A 20,918-nucleotide genomic window follows, 5' to 3' on the forward strand; every position below is an offset into this window, starting at 1 on the left:
TTTTCAAATGCAGTTTGGATTTTGATAATCTAAGGGGGAGCAACATCCCCTTTTTCAGAGGCCCAATAGTGGGGCGGGTGACACTTTTTGTCCCGGGGGGGAGGGCGCTAACGGTTCCCGGGAAATTGCCCGAAAGTTTGTGGAGGCGATACCACGGCATCATCACCGTGCGCGGCAATCTCTCAGCATGGCGTGCCGACACCTATCCCTGCGGCCCGCGAGGCTGGCTCCACTTCCTTTGAGGGGCGGTAAGCCCAATTCAGCGGCGGGGGCGGGACTTCTGTGCCAAGTGCAGGAAGTCCCCAGCCCCTGCAGGTTACCGCCCCCCAATCAGGGCAATTTCAGAGCATCCAAATCTGAATTCAAATTTGTCTCGAGCGGTAGAATAAAATGAGCATCACCTAAGTTACGCTTTATACACCCCGACCCATGTTCAATTCCACTGACTTCGATGGAGCTGATTATCGGGCAGGGCGTATCAGAAGCAGCCAATGCATCATCACCCATTGAGAAACCACTGCCCAAGATGAATTTCTACCCCCAAATGTATTATCCCAATTTGGCACAGTTATTCTTCAAACTGGGTAGTGCTGAACATTAAGTTCTATTTCAGGATACTCTGTCACAAGTATAGGCTTGCAAGTTAGATGTTCAACTTACCAGGCCTGGATTCCCATTCCTCTTTTTGGGAAGATAATTCCAATCTTTCATCCAGTTGGCTTGAAATAGACTCTGTCTTTGCACCGTTTGTTGGACTCTCTGAACTGACACTGAAAAAAAGAGTCAAAGCTCTTGAAGACACTGTTTTATTCTTTAGCTGCAAGGGAAATTGTGAAAAAAAAGTTCCACATCTACTACTGCTGTTGATTAACATGGAAAAAAGACATCAGAATTCAGTTAAAATGATAAAACTTCTTACTGGATTTAGTCATTTGTGCTGTAAGATAACAGGATTTGAACAATCAAGTAAGTGTATCAAGATGCAACAACACACAGAAGAAATCCGTCACGCTTATCCCATTATTGAGGACCATACAGGGTGTCAAACCAAAATCTGAGGGGCTAATGTCACCTGCTTTCTGCTCAATTTCAAGACTATATTGAAACCACCTCTACTCCATTAGATCAAGAATCTCTCCATTTTTATTTTTTCAGGATTTTTAGTTGCTGCTAAAAATGTCAGAAATATATTTATTTAAAACATATGTCATGATCACACTTTTATTACATACATTGTTCCAGGAACGATTAACATCCCTCCCTCTTAAAAAAAGCCACAGACCACTTTCACTTATTTCTCTTCCTTTTCCCTCCTCTCGTGCTACGGTATAGTTCCACTGGCACCATCAGTACTTCATTCAGGGGCCTCTTTTCTTATGTAAGGCCACAGAGTGAGTAGGCTATTGTTCACACGAACAGCACAGTTGAGGCTGACCCAACATCCACACCCCTCTCTCAGCTGAGATAAACTAATGCAATGCAGCCCAATCATCAAACCCGGGATCTTCCCAGTCTAGCTCTGTGAAACACCACATTATACATTTATCCACTGAGCATCAAAAGACATGGAAACATCTGTTTAAATGAAAGAATCTGGGCATAACCTTATATGGCATAAATGTAAAAAGGGGGAAAAAATACCCCAAAATAACATTTACCAAACTCAATATGGTAGTTTTATTATTTTTTTCTCACCAATTTTCTCCCCACCCGAACAACATCAAAGGCATTGATTCTTCAATACAGTGTCATCATCATCATCTTCATCATATGCAGTCCCTCGGAATCGAGGAAGACTTGCTTCCACTCCTGAAGTGAGACCTTTGGTGGCTGAACAGTCCAATACGAGAGCCATAGACCTTGTCACAAGTGGGACAGATAGTCGTTGAGGGAAGGAGTGGGTGGGACAGGTTTGCCGCACGCTCTTTCCGCTGCCTGCGCTTGATTTCTGCACGCTCTCGGTGTTGAGACTCGAGGGGCTCAGCGCCCTCCCGGATGCACTTCCTCCACTTAGGTGGGTCTTTGGCCAGGGACTCCCAGGTGTCAGTGAGGATGTCGCACTTTAATTCCACAGGAACTAGTTACTGCAGCTCCTTGCTCAAATGGTCATTATTTATTTATGAGATTTGGCACTGAGTCAGCAAGCTATTTCATCAGAGGGGAGCCAGGGGGAAGGGCACTACAGTTGAGCACAGTTCTGTCCTCACCTGACATGTGCACTTACAGCACGGATTATAGATATCAATCAGGCGCAAGAAGCCAGGCAAAATTTCCCCCTCCTTTACTCATGAGGTTAATTCTAAGGCTGTAATTGCTTCCCTAGTTAAGATCAATTAACTCAGCACAGACTGGGGTGGAGGCCAAACCTGTGATGTTTCTGGTCTACTTGGCTAACCTACTCACAGGAATAACTCACTGAGCACTTCAGGGAACAACATAGCAGTGTGAAGACAAAATAGAAAGGCTAGTAAGTAGCAGCAACCTACTCAACTTCTGTTCTATACTAGACTGTCTAGGGATTGTAATTAGGTCACAAAATACAGGCTTAAAATGATAAATGTAACAAAACTTCAAGGTTTTTCTTGCCCTGCTCAGATGCAATGCTGAAATATCAACTCACTCTCTCTTCTGCTTCGGTTTCTCGGTTTTTTCTCTTCAGTCTTATTAGCCACCCCTCTGTCAATTGTTCCACTTGCTGTCTTATCATTTCTTTCAGGTCTAAATAAGGTGGATTTTTAAAGATTCTAATACTTTGCACATCTTTTTGGAGGTCAAAATCAAGTCTTCACCTTATTATGCCCTAGGGGAGCTCACTTAATTAGAGAGTTGGTAAAAGCAGCAGGTAGCTCATCTATACAAACCAGAAGGTCCCAGTTTCCATCTCTGGTCTGTGCTGAGTGAACGGATCTCAACTGAGGAAGTAGTAAAAGTGCTACAATTTATCATAGAGCCCTTGGGTTCGGCTGGGAAAAATCAGCTCGAGTCCCTACTTCTGATCATTATCCAGTGATTGCTGCTGGAAAATGAATTATTTATGAAGATGAGGACAAGCTGTGTGTGATACTCCACAAAACAGAACATGCAGACGCTCATTATCTAGGCTCACACACTTGGGAGGGATATCAGACCGCAAAAAGAATCTGTGCAACCATATCCCATGAGGAGTCAATCCTCTCAAGAGGACAATTGGACAAAATTGGTAAAGAGAACACTCAACAGGGAATTGCTCCTTAATGTAGTGCAGTGGTTGCTGGACTAGTGATACCATGCTTGGACTAATAATCCAGAGAACAGAATCGCACCATGACAGTTTGAGAATTTTAAATCAATCAGTTAAAAAAAAAAATCTAACTAAAAAGTTGGTATCATTAAAAGTGGCCATGAAGTTGATGGATTAAAGCTGTTGGATTGTGATAAAAACGCCACTGGTTCATTAATGTTTTTTACGGATGGAAACCTGCTGTCCGTACCCGATTTGGCTTGTATGTGACTTCAGTCTCACAGCAACGTTGTTGACTATTAACTGTCAAACCACAAATGGCTTAAGACCCACCACAATCTTCTCAGGGCAACTAGGGATGGGCAATAAATGACAGCTTTAGTAGCGTGACCACATATCAGGAATTATTTTTTTTAAATGTAAATGTCAAATATTTTTAATCCAGCAATTTGTGACATTGTGTCAGTCCTTCTTCAGGCAAACAGTTACTTGCTATGATTGGCCACTACTTTATAGCAGTACTATTAAGATTTTCCACAGATATTTGCGCTCACAAAAAAACCCTCTTGTTTACGTGCCAAGATTCTGTGGAAACGCTTTACAGCACAAATGGTAAAAACCAAAATGTTACAAGGTGGCTTTCTCTTCAGCACTGCACCATATGACTTAGAACCTTTGGCAGATGATTCTGTTTGAGGAAAGTACTGGAATTTGCAACTAAAAAAAAAAACAGATTAAAGGTCACTATTATTTTATTGCTAGTTTACAGTTTTAAAATACAAGCTTTAGTTTTCCAACTGGAAATCTGTCCTATAATTTTCAACATGGTTTATGATTAAAAAAAACAATTTAACGAGTATAATCATTGCTCCTTTAAAAATTGCAAAACATCTGATTTTTATGAAATAGAATTTTTTTTAAAACAGCCTATGGGTGCAGCATGTTCAGTGCTACAATTCGCCACACTGAAAGTTTCCAATAATGATCCTCGAGGGGGGGGCGGGGTGGCATTTATTATTGAGGTGCTCATGCACGGACTGTGTATGGAGTAAGTTTGATGGGTTGAATGATTTCTTTCCATTCAAGCTTTCTTACACTCTTGCACACTGATATGGAAAACTGAAGGGCAAGTCAACCAAGTCCCACGCTGCATCTTAAGGACCAGTAACACAGGGGCATTAATAAAGCTCCATGCGCATGTCCCATGCTAGGTCCCTCAGAAAAGCACATTGTTTGAAACAGGGGTTCCTAAAAGAGGGTAGAATAGTGAAAAATGGGGAAGAGATGGAAGGAAAAAAAAAAGATCTGTACAAAATTTGCTTTTTTTAAAAAAATGGTAGGAAATAGATGTTAACAGGCTAGGCTCTAAATACCTGTATAAAAATATAAAAATTGCCTCATTTTTATAATACTTGTGTTAACAATGAAATAGGATTTGAAACCATCAGTAATTAATTTTATACTGATATCACAATTGGCATCAATGTGGGATTGAGTTTTGACATTTCCTACAAAATTCAAACTTCTGTCTATGTGAAAAAGAAAATGCTAAAAGTGGACAATATAGGACAACATTATAATTTAAATTTAAATCTCTTGTCATTTTCCCCACTCTCCCTTTGTTTCAATGCCAACTTTTTTATTTGGGAGGTGTGACCTCTAAACGTCTCACTGGATACACAGTAGGACATTCCTTCTTAATGTTCCTGAGTGATGTGGGAAAAGGAATTATTCTCTCACACAGAGCTTTCCAACATAAAATGAAAGTGGCAAACTTTCTTAAATCATTAACATATCTAACACATCATTTCAATCCAGAATGGGATTTGAATTTTGCCCCCTTGGATAAGAATCCAGCTCCAAAGCTTTAACTACTGACTTGTTCCCACATTTTAAATCACTTGTAATTGTCAATAGATTTTTCTTCTTTTTCTACATCTACTCTTTGGACAGAATAGCTGACAACATCCCATATTAAAATTTACTTTGAAGCACTTATGCCAACAGCATCTTTGAGCTGGCTTCTGTTGCTAAAATAGGCTCCTTTGTCCCAGGAGCAACACCACAACATTCTGCCACTGGGCTAAGGAAGCGGTTTGTACAATGTAAACATAGGGAGCTGGCTAATGGAAACAGCTCCCTCACAGCGCAACAGACATATGGAGAAAATTCAGGAAATGCACAGCAGATGAGTCAGTATCTGAAATAGAACCCTAAATTGGGACTCCTCTAATATTGCAGAGCTATATTTGAAGGATCTTACTAAACCCAAGATGTGATTTGTAGAGGATTAGAAATCTTGCACCTATTCCAAAAATGTAAAGAACAGAAAAGGAAAAAATAGATTCTCAACCAACAGAGAAAAATTCAAATCTCATTCTTGTTGTGTTGTAGATTTAGGGAAGTTTGCCAGTTTCATTGTCTGTTATAGGACGGAAAGGCTGTGTGAGAGAATGATCCGGATTTTGCAGTGGGTAATGATGGCGAACTGTCAGCCTTCGCCACCATTACCCATCTGAAACTGACCATAACTTCAGGATTTAGCGCATGTGTAGATAAACACAGAAATTCTGAAGCTGGTCAGTCAGTCATTCACTGCTCCGACACTGGCTGCGCTGTGTCACCCCTCCCCCGCCCCCTCCAATAACCAGCAATCAGTCAAATCAGTGGAATTGATAAAAACTTAAGCTTTTCTGTGCTAATATCACTGTTAAACAACCCATTAAACGTTAAGCCTTGTTGGAATAGGTGTAACTGGGGCTTAAACAATCGTTCTGGTGCTGAAAAATTAATTTTATATTTGTGGAGTGTCACATTTCTCCATTGTGATAAAATTACTAGATTAAAAAAAATACGTCTATTCATGATATTTCAGTTTTTACCTTATCATGTGCATGTCTTAATCTTTATTTTGCTCTCTAACATTTTTTTAATGTGTAGATAATCAGTACTTTTTATTTCCTGGTTTGCTGACTGAGAATTTTTCAACGTGATTGGCTGCTTCGACAGCTTGATGACTGCTGCTCTATGCTAGGAATCCCCTACTGACAGTGCTACAATCAATTACATGGTTGTGAAAGTTTAAATTCTTGCCACAGAAATCACAAGATGTGTGTGGGCAGCTTTCTTCAAGGTCAACAGCGATCGCCATCGCTTCACCGCTGACCGCAAATTACGGGTCAATACTTCCCTTTCCCCACATCACTCACTGGTATAATATGAATCTGAAGAGTACAGGTTGGGAGGAAGAATGAGCAAATGACTGTGTCTCCCATTTATTTTTAAAGAGCTAAATTAACTTTTTATTTTATATTGCATTTACAGAAGGTGAGTTATCCAAATGACTTATGGATATCTCAAAAATAGATTATAAAAGATGAGTATAAACCATGTGTGTGTAAGCGGGACAGGGGCGGTCCAACTGTCACAAAATGATCTGCATTAACTTAATATTTATTTATAATCAGCCGTGGAGACTAGGATGGAATACTGTTATTTCACCTCTAAGATCTGTACTTTAATCAGACTGATCACATTAAAAAGTGTCCTCTCTACTGATTGTGAAATTCATTTTGGCAGTTTCAACCGAGTTCTTAATCAGCACAAGACCACCAAACAACACTCATTAACAATATTATTCAGAAAGGCTACAAAGGTAGATAAAACATGCTCTGTTGAGGCTGGTGTTGGGTCTATTTTTGAGGCAGAGTAGAGGGAAATTCATTCATTATGGTATGTTTTGACTTGAAATTGAACCTGGGTGGGTATTTAATTCCTTGATGAGCACCAAAATGGCATATATCCACTATGTTGGAACCACCAAGTACAACAGAAAATTCAATCATCTGCATTTGTAAAAGGAATGTTTTTAAAACTGCCGGCTTTGGATAGTCAACTGCAGTAATGTAATCTCTTTCCTGCAGAGTCCAAGGCACATAGTTCCCCATCAGAGCTTGTTTTAAGAAAGACTGCTTGAACAACAAATCATAAACTAGCTGGCTTCTGGCCAACAGTTTGATGATGATGATGATGATGTCAGAGATCTTTTTGTGATGCAAAACAAAGTTTACCAAAAGCTGCCTTTTTCGAGCAGCAACAAAACTCCTGAGGCCTAGCTGAAAACCCTTTGTGATGCCAGCCTCCCCAACAACAGGAAAATCTGTCATGTTCAGTGACCCATTTAACAAATGTCTCGAGTTTTCAATGAACTAATCTGAGTGTGTGTAGGCCTGGGTACGAAATAGCAACCTCAGTCTGGCTGCCAGAGCCCCTGCAGAGAGCTATGCAGCTATACAGAAATACAGAGCCACCAACGTCAAAATCCTGGAATCTGATATCTCTGATAAAACAATGAAATCCTAAAATGAAGGGTAAAGATTGTGTTACACTCGACCCTTGATATTATAACCTTTGGAGAAGAGCAAACTGCTTTTCAAGAGTCCATTTTATATACTTTTAATCCACATTTCCCCTCCTGCCTCAATCATCCTTTATGTACCATGCATTATGTGCCAGTCTGGTCAACACAGCAAGTATTCAAGCTGTTCCCAAGCTTTTTGCCAATGTTGCTCTGTAATCAACCATGAAGTACAGTGGAGGGCCCCAGGATGCTTTATCTGCGAATTCTCGTTCCCTTTGTGGAAAAGCATTTCTACTTTGACATAAAGCTGATAGGATCAGAAAGTAAAGTTTTAAATTTACTGACTACTAAATTCAAAATATTGGGGGGGGGGGGGGGGGGGAATACTCAACGTCGCTGCACCCGATTTTTGGGTGTAAAGTTAACGTCAGAGGGACCAATTTTGGGTTGTGATCTACCGCACTGATCTCCACCTCCCCCCTCCCCCCATCATGTGCCAGCTGCCAAATTGGAAACTGAGGACTTCTAGGTGTGCAGTGTGCTTGTCTGAAACAGCCATTACGCTCCACAAAAATACTGCTGCTGGCCTGGGCTTGTACCCACCCCACCCCGCAGACCTGCTTCGCCTCTCTCCCAGGACCTATTTGCGGGCTGTTTTAGTGCAGAGCTGCCCGAGTACACCAGGCCCTGACCAGCAAGCTGCATGAGCGACCAATTGGCAGTCACGGCCCACCTGTTTTATTGAAATAAGGCCTGATGCCCAATTTGACTCGGGCCTCTCACCGACATCTTAGGACACGCGTTCAGAACGCGCTACCAATCTCCGCCGGAAACTAGAGCGAGTTGAATTTCACCTCCATTGAATCAAAATGGCACTCAATATGGAGCATTTGTGAATAAAAACATATTGGGGGTAATTTTAACTTTTGGTGATGGCGGGCAATATCGAATCAGCCGCCTGCTATGCATGCTTCCCAATTTTTGTTTCCAAGTTGTGTGAAGTGTGCTTATGTGGACATCGAGTGTGGATCTACTGATTAATAATGTGATAGTTCTCAAGGTTAAATAGCTCATCATTACGCACTGTTTAAGTTTACACAAAAGGAGTACCCTCTTGGGTGGGAAGCATTGAAAGATTACCATCACCCATAGAATCAATTCTTAGCATGGTTGATTGAGAAAGAGGCTTCAAGAAAGAAAAAGTAGGCTTGTTAATATTTCCCTGCATTTGATAAAAATTGCTTCAAGTCCTGGACGACATTTGCACAGAAGGCCACTGCACAGCTTTTAGTCGTGGGCGACTGGGTGACGTCATCAGGACCCAGGTCGCTGTTTAGAGTATGGGCAGGAGCATCGGCGGGATCCTGGTAAAGCAGAAGAGCGGGAAGGACGTGGCGGAGGTGCGGCGAGTGATTGAGGCGGAGGAGTGGTGAGGGATCGTGGCTGAGATTCAGTGGGTGATTGTGGCAGAGGTCCGGCGAATGTTTGGTGCGGAGGGAGATCGTGGTGGTGGTGTGACGAACGTTTGTGGCGGAGGAGCGCTAAGAGATCGTGGCAGAGGTGCAGCAAATGAGGGTACAGGGCCCAGAAGAGCAGAGGGCCCAAGGGCAGCACGGTCCAGCCCACACTGCGATATGTGTACGTACTAGGTCCGTACAGCAGAGCTGGTCGCCAGTCGTCCTGGTTAACCCTTGCCATGGATAAAGGCCGAGCTCTGTCAAGCCCGTGTGGTGACTAATGTGCAACGGTCACCCCACGTTAACAAAATCTACGCACAGGCATCTTCCACCCCCTCAACTGGAGTTCAGGACTGGAACATCTGGTCCTTCATTGAAAGATCTGTGAACTCTCGTGGAAGCAAGTCATCCTCGTTCGAGAGACCGCCTATGATGATGATATGACAGTCACTCTGTAGTTTATATTATTCAAGTAAACATTTTTTTTTTAAAAAGTGTGCGCTCTAGCAGCAGAAAGCTAAATTCACCAATTTGAATACCATCCTCTTCAGTCAATTATATTTCACATCAATATATTTTAATCTTTAGAAATAGACTTGCATTTTATATAGCGCCTTTCACAACCACCGGACGACCCCAGCGCTATACATCCAATGAAGTACTTTTTGAAATGTAGTCAGTGTTGTAATGTAGGACATGCGGCAGCCAATTTGCACACAGCAAACTCCCACAAACAGCAATGTTACAATGACTAGATAATCAGTTTTTAGTGATTGTTGATTGAGGGATAAATATTGGCCAGGACATCGGGGATAACTCCCCTGCTCTTCGATGAAATAGTGCCACGGGATCTTTTATGTCCACCTGAGAGAGCAGATGGGGCCTCGATTTAACGTCTCATCCAAAAATCTTTACACAGATAATTTGCTGGCCATCGTTCAGTGACCATTAAAAGTTCTCAGTGAGATTGCTGAATGGAGCATTGTGTGGAAACAGAGTACTCAATCGAGGTTTTGGGGGCGGGAAGGGAAGAGAAAACAGAAGGCCATAAGAGCCTCTCTGACCAGCCAGTCAGAGAAGGTCACACCTCAAATGGTCCTGCCTGCAGCTGAGTGAATGATGAAAGAAGGCTACAGCGTGGGACTCAAGTGTGGGAATAAACAGGAAAGAAATACATAAGTAAGCAAGCAGGTACTGTGTGCTTTTGAGTTTGATAAAGAAAATACTTAGAGCAATATTATTCCTTACGTCATGAGTCAATCCACTAGGTGAGTCACCCATGAAGTATTATCCAGTCCCAACATGTGGTATTCTATTTATGGACTTTTAATAATGTTACGTTGTTTCTGTGGTATTGCTTTGAATGGTCAATATGCAAAACGAAAAGCATGAGACTGAGAAAAAGAAAAAATGAGTAGCTGTAGAAATAAAGAGGGGAATTTTAACTCCAATAAACGGGTGGGTTGGGATCGAGTGGTAGGTTAAAGAGTTTAAAAAAATGAATCCTGACCCCAACCCACCCACTTCCAGTTTTAAGGGAGCCGAGAAGGGCAGCCAAACCACTCCCAAAACGCGGGTCATCTATTTAGAAATTATAATGAGGCTGGCGTGCCTCATGGTGATCCACCATTCCAAATTTAATTCTGGCTAGTCGGGTTTCTCGTGCCTCGGTGAACCGGCCAACTAAAGGAAGGTGAGAACTGGTGGGTCCAGGAAGTAAGTGCCTTTCACTTACCTCCTGAATCAAGCATCCTTGCCTCACAGCACCCCCCTCCACCCCGCGATCGGACACTGCACCCCCCCACCCCATCTCGAGGCCTCCGATCGCTCCCCCCACCCCGCCGAGGCCTCACCTCCCCCCCCCCCCCCGCAAACTGAGGCCTCCGATCTCCCTCCCTGATGCCTACGATTCCCCCACAGCCTCCAATCTCCACCCTCCAGCTCCCAACCAGCACCCCCCCCCCTCCAGCTCCCAACCAGCACCCACCCCCCCACCCCCAACCAATGCACCTCCAGCCCCCGATCATTCTCCACCTCTTGACCAGACCCACCTCCGCATCCACCCCCCTCCCTACCGATGCTCTTCCCCCCCCCCCCCCCCGCCCAAATCCCTTCCTCTCTGCGGCCTAGTGCCGCACGCCTACCAGCCTCGACATCTGGCTGTAGCTGGGAAGCGGAGCATTCAAATGCTACTCAGGCATTGGGAAACCCGTTCTCCAGACCACCGCCCCCCCCCAAAGCAGATCAATATATTCATAATTACATGTGCCAGAAGTTAACAGTTAACCCACAGAAATTGAAGTTAGGACACAGATACTGGACCAGATCCAAAGGAAAGAACCGAGTTTGGTTCAATAAGGTCAGCTGTTAGCTTTGGTCTCTTTCTGTTGGCTATCTTTGCAGCTATTAAAATAATCATATGATTATATAGCACAAGTCATTAAAAAAAATCAAGATATAGACACAAAGAATAGAAATGAACGGAGCATTTCTAGTAATCATATAACTATTCAGACTAATTTTAATTGTGTTATAATTTCCTTCTTTTAAAAAAAACACAATCAGAAAAATGATTAAATAAAATTCAAATTAAAAACACTAGGCAGTAAGCAATCAGGAAACAGTGTTACATGTGTCTAGCCTAACAGATATTGCTATTCCCTTTTTGAACCCTCTTCTCCAAATTCCAACATTTACAGAAAGGCTCTCAGTGGGGCACTAAGTTTTAACCGATATGAAGGGATGAAGTTTGGTTTAGCTGTTTTGTCTCCGGAATTCTCAAAATGAATCTAATAAAATATTATTGATTTCTGTAGACTTGGTGTGTTTTTTTTTAAGTAATGTAATAGGAAAATAGGTTTGGACAAAGGAAGAATTTATGTAGGAATGTAGCCTACTGACTGCCAGCTGAAACAACTCTCCAGCAGTCATTTCAACAGGAGGGCAGTGTGCTCTTTTCCCCAATGCAGGGTTTAAAGCAAACAATTTGAAAATAGTGAACTATTCCTTATAAAAAAAAAATCTTGTAATCATTTCTTGCAAACCCTAGAGCACAGTACTGGTATTTATACACAGGAAAAAGAGATCTAAACTGTTCCTTATAGATTTGTTGTGAAAATGTAATGAATGCAGTATGCACTCACTCCATGCATATTTCAAGTTTTTTTTTATATGAAAATGCAAAATAAGGAATGGATGACTGCTCATGTGCCCTAGATAATGTTAGCCCTGTGCGTGGAAATTTCAGCGCAAAAAGGAGGAGACTAGCAGTTCACATCCAAATGTAGGTTAATGCAGCCTGAGAGACATTTTGTTCAGATCTTTGCAAAGGTTTATGCGGATGAAGGATTTAAAAGCTTTTAAACTGATTGATTCTGGATATAAATAGTGACACCACGATTGCAGACAGGATACAAATCATGTCATTTTATTTGCTTAATATCAATGAGATAGGAAACAAAAAAAACAGGTAAATCATTATTTTTTGTCTCTGTGCCTTTCGATATATAGATTTTTTTTCAGAAGTTCAAAAAACGAAAAACATTTTGCTGATTCTAATTGCTGCCAATCAGAAATATCAGTGCACAGTCATTGGCAGCTGCTTGTAAGCAGAGCATTGAGACAGATGAAAAACACTGCAGCTTTAATGGTACATTTTCTGTTTATTTTAAAAGCTCCTACCATTTGATCTGTAGTCCTCCCATTGTCCCCTCTGACCTGCAGCTTCACAAGTTAGACTCTTCATTTAGCCACAATGCCTATCCACTCGTCTCCAGCTCTGTTTCACGTATATCCAGTATGAACACGGTCTGAAAAGACAGCTTAAAAGGGTAGCAGTTTCTTCCAGCGTCCAGCTCCAGAAGCTTGTGTTCAAAATGTGCTGCCTATTTTGCTTGATCCCTTTCTATTTTGAGCCATTTTCTTAGACATGACTGTTTCTTTTCATGGAATCTGCAGTTTCAGTAACCTCGGTCACAACTCTTCGCTTACGTCCAGTAGAGAACACTTTGTGGAAACAACTGTTCAAAATTGGAAACAGCTTCTTTCAACATTTGGCTTAAGAAACCAGCGTTTCAAATGCACTGCCTGTCTACTGCTCTGCCTTCTCTGTTGTCAAATATATCCAATGCACAACAGTCACTATTCATTTACTTCACACCACAGGGATAAAAAAGATTTTTGCTTGTGAAGGGAAGGGGCGGGGCCTGAAGCTAATTAGGGTGGATTACTCACTGGCATGGGATTTAGTACGTTTTGTCCTTAGCTGATGTTGATCATTATTGTTGCCACTTCTAATGAAGTGGTTCAGATTTCTATGCCTTTATGAACGGAGCTAAGAGATATACCACCAATTTGCAACAGGCAGAATGGGCCCCCAACCACAATCCTGCCGCATTTTCAGAGTATTTCCTCAACAGATTTTGACACAAGTTGTAATCCTGGACTACAAGAGTGCATGTGCTAACTCCCATCGTCTAAAATATTTCACATTTTCAATGCTATCTTTTAAAAATATCCATAACAGATTAAATCTGAGCATTCCTAATATGCAGTATAGTCAAGGGTCTGATTAGGTCAATTAAAGATCAAACCGAAATAGCTAAATGAAAAAGTTAATCTTAAAAATGATATTGGAGGTAAGAGCTCCCCGAACAAATGGTAATAAAAACACATTTTCCGTTTTTGAAAGTTTTTCTAATTTGCCCCCTCCTCCCTGAAGGCTCAGATTCTTACTGCGGCATGGTTCTCCGGGTCGGCAGCAAGGTGGTACCATGCCCAACTGCAATGCAGTTTCTGACAAGCACCGCTGGTGTTTGCAAAACACCTTCATAACTTGATCATTTACAAGTTAAAACAACTTGGGGCCGAAATTGCCACTTTTTTTAAGGCCACGTCGTGCTGCCGTCATCACCACTGCGCCCCCACCCCCCAGCCCTGCCTCCAAAACCGCCAAGAGGCGGTTTCTTGAACTAACAGCCAAATTTACCATCTCTTCCCTCCAGGCAGGAATAATCGAATTATCTGCCCCAAACAAGGGGTAGGTGCGGAGGGCAATTTCACCGCTCCCCCCCCCCCCCCCCACCCGCCTAAAGTGCTTTATTTGGATATGGTGTGTTTACAACATTTCTGCATTTGGAAATTCAACAGAATCTCGTAACATGAAATAAATTTAGGCAGACAGAATATTCCTTAGAAACTAGCTGGAATGACTATGTCAGGAAAAAAGCTGGATCTTAAGTGACATTGGGCCCAAATTTGCCCAGGAGTTGCTCCGTTTTTTTTTGGAGCAACTTGATTTTTCTGGAGTATCTTAAAAATCCCCATTCTGCACATTTAATTTACACCAGTGTAAGTGAGTTAGTTGGGATGTTTTTTTAAGTTTAGTTTTTTTTTCCCCCAAAGAGGGCATTACCAGCCGCTTACGCCTGTTTTGGCCAGTTAATAGTTGCTCCAAACTAACTTTGGCCAGCATATGTGGCCACTTGTGGCCGCACAGAAAACCCTTGCGGAGAGTTAAGAAATCAGCGCAGGTAGCCAGAGATGGGGGGGGAGGGGGGGGAAGGGAAGCGGAGAGGACCTTGCAAAGCACTAAACACCTTCACAACAACATTTAAGAATAATAAAAGCCATCAATAATAAATAAATAAATAAAATAAAAAATAAAACTTAACTCCTACCTTCATAACTTGGCCCGGGAAGTCAGCGGGCCTGCCGGTGAGAGACCATTCTATTGGGGATAGGTGCGGGTGGGTGGGACGCCCAGGCGGGAGAGAGAGCACAGGGAACTGGCCACACACAACACACAGCAGGCTGGGCTCGCAGAACACGGAGGCTGCAGGAGTCAACGTGGAGGGACTGCCGGGCTTCTCTCGTGACGGCACTCAACTTGGGATAGAGGCGGGATATCGGGTCCCACGCTGCAGAGGAGCTACTGTGTATGCGCGAAACCTCCAGTGTGCATGCGTTGAGCTGCCAGCACTCTTGAGTGCAGGGCCATAGCTCCGCCCCCTAATTTAATTGCCACACCAAGCACAAAGACTTTTCGACGCCGCTTTGAGCGTAGGAAGTTGGCGCACCTCACTTGAGTGCGCCGAAAAAACCGGAGGGCCAAATTTGGGCCCATTAGATGTATTGTACAAGAGCATTGCCAGGACTCTGTTTACAGTAGGATACAATATGATTGTACATGAGGTACGACAGCATTAACATAACCCCTTTCAAAGGCCTCAATGGACAGATATCCTTTATGAGGCAGGGGAATCGATGGCATGTGTGTACTTTCCCATCATGGGAGGTTTATAATTGAAAGGTAACACCTATCCTTCATAAAAGAATATTTCCTTCGGTTTCCCTTCCTTGGCCCTTCCAGTGTCATGTGGTATCCATGCCCAAGGGGGCAACCAAGTGGCCTGTACCAGGACTTCAGTCACTCTGCAAGGAGGTGCATGACAGCAGAGCAGGAGTGACGCTTTCTCAAATTTGTTCTCATTCCCTGTGGGAAAGTGCTTGACCTATGCTCAGTAATCAGGAATTCAGCACACGGAGAAAAAAAAGAGGCCAAACCCACACCCAATGACTTATTTCTCCCTGAAGCGCTGAATCTTTTAAAAAAATAATTTCAACATTGAGAAATGAAACACCACTCTGCACTTCAGTTTGTCAAGAGTTGTTTTAGCGAGAACAGGTTAGTAAGCACATAAAGGTTCTCTGATGGCAAAATAAGATTACCTAATAAGTCATTGAGGCATACAGACCAGGAAGGTCACAGGATCCCTCAACATTCTGTGCAGCAATAATAGTTCTACTGTTGGACTTGGTGCCCCTAAGCTAGGGAGAGGGCAATCAATCAAGGTTTCTGTTTCTAATTGCTATCCAGTGATCCTTACAGGAGGTATACATGTGTGGAAATAGCCGTAGATAGGACTGAACTCAGCTATGGTGCCCCTGATCATAGAATAGTATACTGACACTCAGTTTCCAGGTTCGCAAATCATTACCAGGCACTTGGATGAGGATGAATGGCACTCTCGAAACCGTACCCCTGAAAATGTAAGTGTCTTCGGGGGAGGAAGGGAGGTAAGAAAATTGTCTAGGACAAAAAAAAATGGCTTGGAAATTCGTCTCGGACGGTGGCGCAAACGGGCGGTATCGGATCGGCGGCCCGGTACACCCAGCGCCTGATATTCAGTTCCACTGCAATCAATGAATATCAGGCTGAGTGTTATGGGCGGCCGACCCAATACCGCCCATTTTTCGCCACTGTCCAAGACGCATTTCTAGCCCATCGAGTCTCCACACTGAACAGCTAGGGGTGGAAATTCGGTCGCTTTTCTGTTGAGACATTAATCCAGGTGGAGCAGTAAATTTTGCACCGGGAAATGGTTTGCGTCTCTAGCTGCAAAATTCACTAGCTGGGCCCGGAGCTTGGAGCGGAGCACTTCTTTTAGGGTGCTAGGCCAGCTGAGCAACTGAAAATCCGAGCTAAACAGCGGGCCTCGGAGTGTCCTAAGAGAGGCTTCCGTGGGAAAAAAAATCTGAAAATAAACCCACCACCAACATTCCCAATACATTACTGACGCCACATCAGCATAAATCGCAAAAATAAAAAGCAATCACCCTTACTTCACTCACTGCGGCCGGTACAGCTCGGACCGCCAGCTTTCACAGGCATTCCCACGAGGGTGCGCTACAGATCGGACGCAAACTAAATATCGTGCTGGTGTCGCAACCAGGGGCGTTGCACACTGGCTCGCCTCTCCCGGGTGATACTGCTCCGCGCCCTTACAAACCCGGCACCGAATGTCCCGGCGGATCACTGGAAGCTGGCCGGCCGCCAGGAAATGCTTTCCGCCGCCATTACCTCCCCTCCGGGGCGAAAACAGAGACAGCAACAAACCGAAAATGCAGCCCCTAAATGTTTTAGTTCTTGGGAACTGATGGGAGATTTTGAAGAAAGAACAAAGCAAACTAGTCTCAGACATCAGAAACCTTTGCAGTGATTCTCAATGCTATGCCATGCTGTCAATATTATATCGAGTCCAGTCACAGTATTAGGGCAACATTATTACAGTGTCAACAATAATCAAGAATGAAACATGGATTTGTCACAAAATTGAGAGAACCAATAAGCTAATGTTTGCAATATTTCCAGTGGGAGTGACCCTCCAGTGAAATGAAAATTTGGAATCTAATTTTTTTTTACACTTCAACCTAGTTTGGAACTGTTCTTTAAACCATTTTTGAAATTGTGTAAATGATTTTGGCCCTAGCTTCACATTTACTCCCATAGTGCTGTAACAAATGAATTGGTTGCTATTGATTTTGCATTTCTTGCAAGCTCGCTGTTTTGCTTAACAATGACACAGCCAGCCACCAGTATAGATGCTCCCAGGGCACAAAAGGGTCACTATGTTAGGAAAGAAGGGAAAAAAACAAGAGAAGCTTTACTCGCCTCAGGAAAACCTAACTCATGAGAAAAGAAAAAAGCATGAACAATTTGAGGACTGCAACATCATTTCTGCAATTATCTTTTTTTAAATCATGAATACTGTAAATCAAATATACCAACCGGTTGTTCTGCAAAAAAAGACAGCTCATTTTAATTTTAACTCTCATAACTCTCCGGCCAAAATGAGCACACAGCAAGCGCGTACCTTATTTCTACCTTTGGCATTCTGTAACAGGTCACTAATTTCCCTCCTTGTAGGGGAGTTCTTGTACTCGACTAATTAACTCCCTCTCTGCCATTCACCCTAGATTAGGAAGTTGCTGTGATAAGAACTGTAGGCATCAGACAGCATCCAAGCCACCCTCCATGTTACAATGTCCTAGTATACTAGCCTGCTGTGTAACTAAGCTAACTGGTTTTGCACAGCACGAAATCACTTTTAATAGGGTTCAGCTTGTTGCTTACTTTGCACAGAAAATACATTCTTCATGCTCTCTGATCAGCACGTCTTAGCCTCAAGATATTTAAGGAATGTTATACTTTCCAAATATTTGGTACATAAAATGCGAGAGTGATATAACAAAGCTGGAAGAGGAAACTCGATATTCAATACCAACAAAATGATATCCAACTAATTTAAAATTGCAAGCAGAAGCCATTTCCAATAACAACCCTAACCACTTGATGCCACATATGCAGTCAGTTTTGCTTGGCACTGATTGAGGCTGGAGTGATTATGCGACGTCACAGTCAAGACAGACAGCCTGGGTCTGCTACCCAGCTGTGGAGCTGAATGCAAAAACAAAATCAATAATGTCTGCACTGTCCTGTTTCAGCAAAACTCCCACTCGATTGGTTAAAAATAGTGTAATCAACATGTGTTCAAACACAACATTATATATAATAAATGTATTTATTTAACTGACTTAGAGCCCACAGCACCATTTTATTTTTAACCACTTTTTAAATCAATAAAGCATAGTAAACACATTTTCAAAAACATTTACTTATGGTTAATTAAGGAAGCTTGCCAGAACCATAAAAACTGACTGCAAAAGCTTCTATAGATATGTGAAGAGAAAAAGATTAGTGAAGACAAACGTAAGTCCCTTGCAGTCAGATTCGGGTGAATTTATAATGGAGAACAAAGAAATGGTAGACCAATTGAACAAGTACTTCGGTTCTGTCTTCACAAAGGAAGATACAAATAACCTTCCGGATGTACTAGGGGACCAAGGGTCCAGTGAGAAGGAGGAACTGAAGGATATCCTTATTAGGCGGGAAATTGTGTTAGGGAAATTGACGGGATTGAAGGCCGATAAATCCCCAGGGCCTGATAGTCTACATCCCAGAGTACTTAAGGAAGTGGCCCTAGAAATAGTGGATGCATTGGTGATCATATTCCAGCAGTCTATCGACTCAGGATCAGTTCCTATGGACTGGAGGGTTGCTAATGTGACACCACTTTTTAAAAAAGGAGGGAGAGAGAAAACGGGTAATTATAGACCGGTTAGCCTAACATCAGTAGTGGGGAAAATGTTGGAATCAATCAGTAAGGATGAAATAGCAGCGCATTTGGAAAGCAGTGATAGGATTGGTCCAAGTCAGCATGGATTTATGAAAGGGAAATCATGCTTGACAAATCTTCTGGAATTTTTTGAGGATGTAACTAATAGAGTGGACAAGGGAGAACCAGTGGATGTGGTGCATTTGGATTTTCAAAAGGCTTTTAACAAGGTCCCACACAGGAGATTGGTGTGCAAAATCAAAGCGCATGGTATTGGGGGTAAGGTATTCTCGTGGATAGAGAACTGGTTGGCAGATAGGAAGCAGAGAGTCGGGATAAACGGGTCCTTTTCAGAATGGCAGGCAGTGACTAGTGGAGTGCCGCAGGGCTCAGTGCTGGGACCCCAGCTCTTTACAATATATATTAATGATTTAGATGATGGAATTGAGTGTAATATCTCCAAGTTTGCTGATGACTAAACTGGGTAGCGGTGTGAGCTGTGAGGAGGACGCCAAGAGGCAGCAGGGTGACTTGGACAGGTTAGGCAAGTGGGCAAATACATGGTAGATGCAGTATAATGTGGATAAATGTGAGGTTATCCACTTTGGGGGCAAAAACAAGGCGGCAGAATATTATCTGAATGGCGGTAGATTAGGAAAAGGGGAGGTGCAATGAGACCTGGGTGTCATAGTTCATCAGTCACTGAAAGTGGGCATGCAGGTACAGCAGGCGGTGAAGAAGACAAATGGTATGTTGGCCTTCATAGCTAGGGGAATTGAATACAGGAGCAGGGAGGTCTTACTGCAGCTGTACAGGACCTTAGTGAGGCCTCAGCTGGAATATTGTGTTCAGTTTTGGTCTCCTAATCTGAGAAAGGACATTCTTGCTATTGAGGGAGTGCAGCAAAGGTTCACCAGACTGATTCCAGGGATGGATGGACTGTCATATGAGGAGAGACTGGATCAACTGGGCCTTTATTCACAGGAGTTTAGAAGAATGAGAGGGGATCTCATAGAAACGTATAAGATTCTGACGGGACTGGACAGGTTAGATGCGGGAAGAATGTTTCCGATGTTGGGGAAGTCCAGAACCAGGGGACATACATAAGAACATAAGAATTTGGGACAGGAGTAGGTCATCAAGCCCCTCGAGCCTGCTCCGCCATTCAACAAGATCATGGCTGATCTGGCCGTGGACTCAGCTCCACTTACCCGCCCGCCCCGTAACCCTTAATTCCCTTATTGGTTAAAAATCTATCTGTGATTTGAATACATTCAATGAGCTAGCCTCAACTGTTTCCTTGGGCAGAGAATTCCACAGATTCACAACCCTCTGGGAGAAGAAATTCCTTCTCAACTCGGTTTTAAATTGGCTCCCGCAGCAGTCCGGGGAGCGTCGAGAGAGGCAGCGGCTTATAAAAGGCTCAGCAGTCCGGGGAGCGTCGAGAGAGGCGGGAGTCGAGAGAGGCAGCGGCTTATAAAAGGCTCAGCAGTCCGGGGAGCGTCGAGAGAGGCGGGAGTCGAGAGAGGCAGCGGCCTATAAAAGGCTCAGCAGTCCGGGGAGCGTCGAGAGAGGCAGCGGCTTATAAAAGGCTCAGCAGTCCGGGGAGCGTCGAGAGAGGCGGGAGTCGAGAGAGGCAGCGGCTTATAAAAGGCTCAGCAGTCCGGGGAGCGTCGAGAGAGGCGTACCGGTGCAGCTCCAGCTGGGAGAGAAGGCAAAAAAGGCAAAAAAGAAGTAGAAAGAAATCAAAAGGTGACGTCACAGCCAACGTGGTAAGTGATTGGCTGCTGATTGGTGAGTAGTTTTTCTTTTTCTTTATTAGTCAGTAACTTTTAACATTGTTGTCGGCAATTTAAGTGTATCTAAGGGTTAAGTCATGGCAGGACAGCTCGGTCACGTGATATGCTCCTCCTGTACCATGTGGG

General features: G+C 43.2%; 1 protein-coding gene across 7 annotated transcripts in view; it reads right to left on the bottom strand.

The window, feature by feature from the left end:
* dixdc1b (DIX domain containing 1b) overlaps positions 1-20,918 on the bottom strand; it is a 192,008-nt gene that overhangs the window by 63,092 nt on the left and 107,998 nt on the right. For 6 of the 7 annotated variants that reach the window (XM_070894441.1, XM_070894439.1, XM_070894438.1 and 3 more), the window contains one exon: positions 661-770. In XM_070894441.1, the coding sequence (XP_070750542.1) occupies positions 661-770 (110 nt within the window). Of the gene's footprint in view, positions 1-660; positions 771-12,715; positions 13,057-20,918 lie in introns of those variants that run through there. The other variant, XM_070894446.1, reaches the window with a different exon arrangement.

This window comes from Pristiophorus japonicus, chromosome 11 (assembly GCF_044704955.1).
Source record: "Pristiophorus japonicus isolate sPriJap1 chromosome 11, sPriJap1.hap1, whole genome shotgun sequence".
Lineage (NCBI taxonomy): Eukaryota > Metazoa > Chordata > Chondrichthyes > Pristiophoridae > Pristiophorus > Pristiophorus japonicus.